This window comes from Pinus tabuliformis, chromosome 6 (assembly GCF_031772625.1).
Source record: "Pinus tabuliformis cultivar Carrire ecotype Pingquan chromosome 6, CPIR1, whole genome shotgun sequence".
Lineage (NCBI taxonomy): Eukaryota > Viridiplantae > Streptophyta > Pinopsida > Pinales > Pinaceae > Pinus > Pinus tabuliformis.
In genome coordinates, this window is record NC_142292.1 from 666,361,076 (window position 1) to 666,370,164 (window position 9,089).

Genomic DNA, 9,089 nt, shown 5'->3' on the forward strand with positions numbered 1-9,089 from the left:
AATAAATGCGTCTAAATATATGTAAACATTATTATTACTGGCAATTACCAAAAAAGAGTAGAGTATGCTAATATGAATGTTAAATTGGAAAAAGTTGTAGTTTTGTTTAATAATCATGCGAGTGATATTGATATATTAAATTTTTTATTTTAATTTTCTTTTTTTAATAATATGTGTTTTATTTTTGTAACTTTTTGGAGGTTGGAATTCAGAGAAGTGGCAAAAACGAGTTGTCTTTAGTGAGACTTTTTGAAAGCTTTTCCGATGGGTGTTTCTGGTCTAATTTCTCTAAAATCCAGTAGGAATTTATTTAAATCACAAGTTTGATGGGTAACCCCTGCACAATCAGAGAGCCCTAGGGGTTTTTGAGGGTGCTAAATCCATACATACATTCAAAAAACCAATTTAAATAACACAAATCAAGATTCAACTCAAAATTTTCCGCCAGATTCCAATACCGGAAAGTCCAAAAAATCGCAATAAAGACAACTCCTTTGGCAAAATACCATGTTCTATATTGCAAAGCAACATTGGTTGTTTGTTTTGACTTCTTTGTCAAAAGCTCTGGCCCAATTTCTTGATTAAAAGGAAATAACTTTTAACGCAAATCCACTACGAGAAGAAGGTACAAATATTGAGGAAGAAACACATTATAGTTTATTAGCTAATGATAACAAATAATTGCAAGACCTGCTAGCATGAAATGCAAGATTATGAGGCAATACAATGCATACAAGGGTCACATTTACTTTAAGGTTTTTAATTTTGTCTTAAAAAATAAATATTTTCTAAAGCCGTGGGTAAAAATTGTAGGGAGATATCTAGGGATCCCCTTTTCAAAGAGGCATTGCCCAAGAGTTTCTCACAAAAGGGAAACATCCCCCAAATTTTCACCAAGCATTCCCAAAGGGGGGATGTGGGAACATCCCCATCCCAACAATGTGAGAAACGTGGGGGCATGCCCCACTTGGGGGAGTGCATCTATGTGTAACATTGCTTAATTGTTGTTGTTTAGGTCATTGACAGCATGGCTTCAATTCTTAGAAAGTGAAATGTTGCCTTGTTGTTATAAAGCTAGAAGGGTAGATGGCCCTAAATAGAGGTTCAAACCCCCAGTGTGAATTTGAACACCTTGATTCTATAACAATAGATTAAGGACGTGACATAACATGGTATTGGCCATTGTTATCATGTCATCATAGGTCCATCATATATTAGACAATTTTGCATCATGCAAGTTATGTTTTATATTAGATGCAAAATGCTCTACAACTCTCCTCAATATAGGCTCAACCCTGCTCTAACAAGTAAATCTAGAGGAAAAGTTGTCTACAGGTATGGCCTTCATTACTTGTAGGCCATAAACCTTAAGATAGTAATGTACATTAACACTTTTCTTTTCCAAGCATTTCATGATTTACTATTCAGATACTAGGTTCCACTTTAATGATCATACCACTCTTAAATGTGAAAAGCTAACCTATTTAAATTATTGACACTAACATTAAAATCTACATCTTCATTTTCACGCATTTGTTTGTTATCATACCAAAACTACAAGACTTCCCACTTTAATGACCAAATCCAACCATTATAAAAGGCTAACCTATTTCAACCACTGAATACTAACACCAAGGTTGACAACTTCATATTGAAATGATTGTTTGTAAATCATATGATGAATGAATTGAAGTGTAATCAAAGCATACGAGAACTACATGACTGGGATTAAGATATGCATTCTAGATTTACTTAATTGGTCCATTTCCACAAGAATGAAGTGTTTGAAAAACAGATTTTAGGTTCCAATTACAATTATAATTCATACATTTGACTTCCTCAATTGTTTGGGCTCCGAGGATCTATAACCAAAAAGACAAAAGGATTGAAACATTATACAAGAACAATAATATCCAAATTTCTTCCATGTACTAGTATAACACAAACCTGATATGACCATTTTTCACCTTGACAATCCCTCCGAGTTTATCTATTGTAGTCTAATGCTGTAAAATTTTAAACAACTTGTAAGTATAGTACTTGTATTCTCTTGGGCATGTCCAGGCTTACTGTGGTATTTAAAAAGATTACAGTGACTAGAACAGGCAAGGAGTTCATGTAAATTGGTTTACCATAAATACGATGGAAGGAGAGTTCTACCTTTGAAGGGTACAGTAAAATAACTTGCAGAAGTAAAGAGCCAAACTTAGGAGAAAGACTGTACCACTGCAGACAGATTTTGGGAAGGGATGCAACTGGCACGGACACAAATAGGCTTCCAGCCTCTTTATGCTATTTCTGGGGCCACAAGCAAAAACTCTTGGCAAGCTGCAAAGAAAATCGGTCCTCAACAATGAATCCTTGTTCAAAATCGCAATGCACATAAATTATAACTGCACGCCACATAAGAAAACATTGATTGTTATCGATATATGATTTGTTAAGAATGAGAATAATTCATGACTATTCAAACTGGAAGCCTTGATAACCATATAAATTTATACATTTAATGTCAAAGAGGAAATGGCTAGATGTGAACCTGACTAATGGCCTTCCACAGAGAAGTATTGAAGAAAGTAGTAGTGAGTCTAACTTGACGAAAACTCGTAGCCCCAGGAACAGGGCCTTCAAAGAAGGTTTTGGGACCTACATGAGACCTAGATTAGAAATCCTGCGCCTAGGTATGAGGCTGGCCTCAATGATTAGCTATTGTACCTTCTTCCTGCAGAGTGAGATGCCCATTGACATCTCTCACTCGTTTCCAATGGTCAACAAGGTGATAGTTAAGGGAAATTAGCTGTGCTACTAGTATCATAGGGAAAGGGGTTGGCTGGATGAACTGTGGATCCCCCATTAAGAATTACAAATACAAAAAACAAAGTCTTATGTCTATAAGGTTTTACCCTAAAGCTGAAGCTGAACTGTTTTTTTTCAGCATGAAAACAAGCTATATTTTTATTATAATTTCATATTGAGAAAATTTGTATAGCAAAAAGATTGTATGGAGATCACATGCTATAGCTGTATTTTGAAAATCAAGCCAATAACGATGGGAAGATCAAAATATGCCAAGAATACAGATCTACATCAGATTGGACATAAAGTTCCGCATCAATATAGGCAAAATATGAGGCTGCTATCAGACAAGAAGGCAGGATATTGAAAAAAGTCATCCAAAAAGGAAAATCTAATGTAATGTCTCCCCAGTTGTAATAGTATTTCATAAGCAATATACCATTCATCTATTCACATGCCATTCAAATGAGAATTGAATAATGTCTGCTATTTTTTCCAATTATGCACTATCAGCCTCCATGTTTGCATGTGTCCATCAAAGTTCTGATAAATGAGTTATGCATCGCTTTATGCTGCAAAGAGAGGCATGCATGTACCTGGGAATAATGTAGGCAATAACTAATTAAGTCAGTAAAGTTCTAAAATTCTGGTAACTGATGGCGAGACTCATTGTTCTGCTTGTCATCAAGCCAAACATTATTGTTCATAATAGACCAATTCATTTTATCGGATTGAGACTGTTGCTGAGATAAATGTACTTGTTAAAAAAATTCATGCATTTCATCTACGCTTGTAGATTTTCGGATCCTGGCTGTTTTGTAGGAAAAAAATTACCTTGTGGAACAAGTATATGAAGTTGAGTTGATGACAGTTTTGGTTCTGAGTTTTCACCCTGTTGAACAGAATATAATGCCACACCAACATGAAAAATTTAAAATCAAAGGAAGATTGAAAGTCAACTTTAGAATCGTTTAATATGATTGATCGTTAAAACAAACACAGAATAAAAATATAATCCACATCAAAATTATCATGTTGTTTAATTAGGGTTAGATCACAACACTTACTCCTTGTATATAAATATTAACAGAACTGGCATGAATCGCTTTTTCCTTTCTCCAATCTGTCCTTGTAGAGTTTTGGCCTGAAAGTGACATGGAGAAGATCAAAACCATAAAACATATACGTATGGTTAATTCATAATAAGATGGGCATACATGACATGCACAAGAACATTGGGCATTCTCATTAGACAATGCCCAAAAGTAGATTTCAAAGAAAAACAAATACCATGGCAGAGGTTTCTGGTGAGATTTTCTTTCTCATGTAGACCTCTCCCAAAAGGTGGTTATCCCCATACTTTCCTTTCGATTTGTACATTAGAACAATCACTCTTGTAATTAGTAGTAAGCAGTTTACAATTAGGGAACATATTATTTTTGGCAAATTACAAAATCTCAAAAATTACAAAATCTCAAATGCATAGATTGACCAAGTTAGAGAAGCAAGTCCAACAGTTAGAACAAGAAGATCATCTTAGATGTCTTGCTGCTCTAACTGTTAGGCTTACTGTTATCAGAATATGACAGATTTATAGTTATATGTGTGATAAATTGCACCCTAATTTATCTCCCAACTACATACCACAAAAGTAGGCTAGCACATCTAGATAAACAATCCTTTGCGTAGCCCTGTCCATGTCATACACGAAGATACTACCCTTCATAACATAGGTTGTGCCATCTTCAAAAGAGTTAAGATACATTTGTCACCCTGAATTTCAAATGTCTATTTTCTAGACACTAAGCAAAATCAAGCAGCGAGGAATATATTTGAAAAAATGTTTATGAAATTGCATATAAATGCAATTCTTTTTTCTGGTACCTTCCATGGCTACGAAAATGTGCTTCTTCTGCATTGTGAAGCACACCACCCAAGGATTCGATGCCAAAACCATCCAAAAAATCAAGTGAAGTAGAAGAGGAATTTGTCAACAAGAAAAGCCTATAAATTAGAAATGTCTTCTAAATCCCTCAAGTCAGAAATAGCCCTAATTGTAAATGTGCTTCTTCTGTATTGTGAAGCACAACACCCAAGGAGTCAATGCCAGATCCATCCAAAAAATCAAGTGAAGGAGGAGGAATCTGTCAACAAGAAGAGCCTATAAATTAGAAATGTCTTCTAAATGCTTCAAGTCAGAAATAGCCCTAATTGTATACACTTTTGAGTTATAGATATCAAATTTTCTAATATATAATTGACATGCTTCAAGGTCCAGCCAGGAAAAGAGACTGAAAACAGGAGAAAAGCAGATAACATATTTCACAATTTAGAACTGAGAATAAATTGAACAGAGAGGAAAAGCATAAAATATAAAGGCTTGTGGAATCCCAACGTAGGGAGGCCCGAATTTCTTCCTTAAATGATTCGGAAACATTCGAGTCAAGAACCACAAATGCATCTTCCTTCTCATAGATTTTGTGTGTATTCCAATAAACAATATCATTTTTCTCCCCAAACTCTGGTTCAATGGGTCGTTTGCCAGTTATGAGCTCCAGCAAAACCATAGAAAAACTATAAACATCACTTTTTTCTGTGATCTTCAAGGAGTATGCATGTTCTGCCAGAAAAATAGATAAACAAGGTACAATTCAGGGTTCATCCATTTGCAAAAGATATTAATAAAATGAATATCTCAATAATGTTAAATATCAAGGACTGTAAAACTTGTTACAAAAACACACTACTTAAAAGCAGAGAACCTTGTGTGGGAAACATGAAGGAAAAAAATGGAACTCATAGGTTGGGAAAAAGAGAGGGTAAACTTACCAGGAGCAATGTAACCATGAGTTCCTACAAAAATTGTTGAATCCCTCCCTCTGTTACAAGCTTGAAGAACTTTTGCAACAACAAAATCAGCAATCTTGGCCTCATAAAATTGATCCAACGAGATATTGGTAGACTTGACATCTCTATGAATAATTGCAGGGGAGCAATCATGGTGAAAATAAGATAATCCATGAGCTTTCCCTAATGCAATCTTGCGTCGTGTTGGCCAATCCAAATTATTATTGCTATGCAAAGCTTCAATTAGGTTCTGATTAGGCATGTATTCATAGACCAACACATTAGAATGCCTGTTGGACATATAACAATAAAGATTCACTATGTTTCTCTGGAAAATGGTTCCCAAAGTTTCATCTTCTGCCTTGGCCAAACGATGGTCATACTCTCTCAGTAAACGGTGCCCACTTCGTTATTCTTCTTCTTATGTTTGTCCACACTGATACCATCTATATCCATTTTGGATGTCGTCCAGAGGTGCTTCACTACCACTGTTTCATTGTTGGGTAGGACAACGTGATAAACCTTGTTGGATGCCCTGCTTCCAATTGCTTTGTCATTCAGTAATAAAACCATGGAAATATCTTCTGCATTGAAGCTCAAGTTATGAAAAGCTGTGATTTTCCATGATGAGTTTTCCTTTTTCTCCAGCCTATCTGCTTGGTGACGAACATACATTTGGAAAAATACAAGTTCAACGACAATATTAATATTGCTGCACATGCAATGAAACCAAATACTAATTTCATTCTCTGGGATTCCTTCTGAGAGTAAGAAGAAACCGAGAAAACTCCAATTGTTTCATCCCTACCGAAATTTTAGCTCAAAGCCCTGGATTTCCGGAAAGCTTCTCCTGCTTTTGCCGCTGATAAGTGAGTTGGGAACAAGATCGCTTAAGTGATTGTTGGAGAAATCAATAGAGCTCAGGGTCAATGCACTGAGACTGCTGGGAATCGATCTAAAAAGCTCATTATTGGAAAGATTCAAAGAATTCAAAACTTCAATAGATCCCAAAGTGTCTGGAATTCCTCCATTTAGTCAGTTTCTCGCAAGATTTATATTGGTTAGAGATTTTTAGGAATCGATTTCGTCTGGAATGGATCCCTCGAACGTATTTTCTTGCAAATATAAAGAATTCAACTAACTCCAACTCCCCATTTCCCTGGGCAATTGACCCGTAAACTTATTGTTATATCCTTCAATCTTAACCGATTGTCATGCAAAGCCAATCTCTGGCACCAAGTTGCCAGAGACTTGGTTGTTGTGATCGCTAACTGCGATAAGTTCTTTGCATTTCTGATCTCGGGACTGATTTCGCCAACAAAATTGTTGAAGCTCAGATCAACAATACTGACATTAGGCAGACACTAAATTCCCGCAGGCACCCTTCCACTGAGACTGTTGTTATTGAATCTGAAGCATATCAAGCTTTGTCAGGCTCCATACGAGAGAGGCAATCCTCCATTGAAATGGTTTTCAAGAACAAGAAAGTATTGTAGGTTTCCACCTCTGTAGATGTCTTTAGGCAAGAGCCACTGAGCCGATTTTGTGATTCGTCCAACATGTTGAATTTGGACAGGCTGTCGTGCGTATGCGGTAATTGGACTGTGAGATCATTCTCTTAGATCGACAAGCCTTCCAGAAGCGGTAATTCCCCAATGCTCTTGGGATTTTGGCCTGAAATATTATTGTTCTGGAGCTCTTGTCGAATGTTGCCAGTAAGATTGTTGCTGGACAATCCTCACCACTACGTGAATACAACAAACCCTAAAAACAAAAAATAGATATCAATTTAATGAACCCAACTCAAAGAATACAACAAACCCTAAAAACAAAAAATAGATATCAATTTAATGAACCCAACTCAAAGAATGAAACAACTATGTGTCACAACAAACCTTAAAAAACAAAAAATAGATATCAATTTAATGAACCTAACTCAAAGAAAGAAGCAACTATGCCCACAGAAGCAACTATGGGTCACGTGAATACAACAAACTCTAAAAAAGCAAAAAATCGATATCAATTTAATAAACCCAATTCAAAGAAAGAAACAACTACCTGTCACGCAAGTACCACAAACTCCTTAAAAAATAGAAAATAAATATCAACTTAATGAAAACAACTCAAAGAAACATCTTGGAAAGTCTTGGTTACCGGGTGCAAGCCCAAGAAGTGATGATTGACGCTATGTGATTCATTTCACTAGTTTCAATCCCACTTCTTCACCTCCGGGAAGTGATGATTGACACTATGTGATTCATTTCACTAGTTTCAATCCCACTTCTTCACCATGTGAGCATCACCCAATGGAATGAGTGCTAAATGGACTATTCAAAAATCATGAGAAATTAGTTACCTACGACTACCTCTCATAGAAATGGTCATAGATGAATGACTTACTTCAGGCAGTTGAATCCCAAAATGATATCTAATATAATGCAATGGGAAAAACCCCAATACTAAATTTACTTTCATTTAATTATTTATTATTAAATAACTTTTACATGTATATATATACTAGAATTGGTTCTAATTCAATGTAGCAAAACAATGACATTAGTCTAACCAACTCTTTTTTTCTTTTTTCAACTTCCACTTCTATAAGCCCAAAGGATAAAAAAATTAACAAAGTTGTGTATTTTATAAGAAACCATCAAAAATATAAATAGAAAAATATTAAAATACTTATATAAGAGAAATCCAAAATTCAAATCTCCTATTGTAATTTATATTAAAATCCTTACATAAAAGAAATCCAAAATTCAAATCTCCTATTATAATTTAAAATACAAGAAAAAAACCAAAACTCAAAAAGAGTAACAAACTACCCACTCCTTTGAAATACCAAAAAAAAAATAATAATAATAAGTTGCTATAATAAATATTATATAGCTTCACAACAATATCTCATACTTGGACTTGAAAATTATATTTAAAAGATTTAAGCCTGAAATTGTTGCTTACTATATGCCTTTCCCTGCCGCAGATTAACAGAACCGAAAAAATCATTCCACAAATCGACAAGTAGCCTAACTATCCACAGCATTATCAAAAAGCCAAACCGTGACAAGGTGAATAAGGCACGTATAACTTTAAACCTAGCGTTCGCTTGACTCCGAGAATCAGCAGAAAATGAGAAGATCGAGAACTACGGAAAACTAAATCCGTATAATTATTATTGAAAAAATATTTAAACAAGGGCAGCTGCGAGGCAGCGAGTCCCTGCATCAAGTTAACATTTAAGGTCTACTGACTCCCGGGCACATGAGATCTACATGCTTAATCAAGGACATGTTGAGCAGCGTGTTTTCTATAGAGACGTCTGCCTGAAATCCCGTCTGAGCCATGTGGGCATGGACGCGTTTACCATCTGCAAGGGCTTAGCAAAGAAGTATAAACAGAGGAGTCACACTGGTCACTCATTGATGATGCGAGTTGCGTTGCCA

General features: G+C 35.5%; 1 protein-coding gene across 12 annotated transcripts; it reads right to left on the reverse strand.

Annotated features, from left to right (window-relative positions):
• Positions 1-2,228: 2,228 nt before the first annotated feature.
• LOC149260376 (receptor-like serine/threonine-protein kinase At1g78530) lies at positions 2,229-7,458 on the reverse strand. Of its 12 annotated transcripts, none has more exons than XM_089420485.1 (7): positions 5,626-5,764; positions 4,681-5,416; positions 4,441-4,539; positions 4,087-4,160; positions 3,864-3,940; positions 3,631-3,688; positions 2,260-2,393 (listed from the first exon to the last, which is right to left on the reverse strand). In XM_089420485.1, the coding sequence occupies exons 2-7, from the start codon at positions 4,751-4,753 to the stop codon at positions 2,388-2,390; spliced, it is 387 nt and encodes a 128-aa protein (XP_089276611.1). In that variant the 5' UTR covers positions 4,754-5,416; positions 5,626-5,764; the 3' UTR covers positions 2,260-2,387. The 12 variants fall into 12 exon arrangements, 5 of the variants coding, with proteins under 5 accessions (XP_089276588.1, XP_089276611.1, XP_089276618.1 ...); XM_089420492.1 differs by lacking the exon at positions 2,260-2,393 and adding an exon at positions 3,160-3,392 and having other exon boundaries at positions 4,441-4,516; XM_089420477.1 differs by lacking the exon at positions 2,260-2,393 and adding an exon at positions 3,160-3,392.
• Between the last annotated feature and the right edge of the window lie 1,631 nt (positions 7,459-9,089).

Bases quoted from the DNA above. Each gene is read 5' to 3' on its own strand.
- LOC149260376 (XM_089420462.1), bottom strand. From the start codon at position 5,944: ATGTCCAACAGGCATTCTAATGTGTTGGTCTATGAATACATGCCTAAT. The intron at 3,941-5,625 runs GTAAGTTTACCC...TGTCACTTTCAG, and splicing joins TCATGGTTACATTGCTCCTG to GCCAAAACTCTACAAGGACA. The intron at 3,689-3,863 runs GTAAGTGTTGTG...TCTGTTCAACAG, and splicing joins TTAATATTTATATACAAGGA to GGTGAAAACTCAGAACCAAA.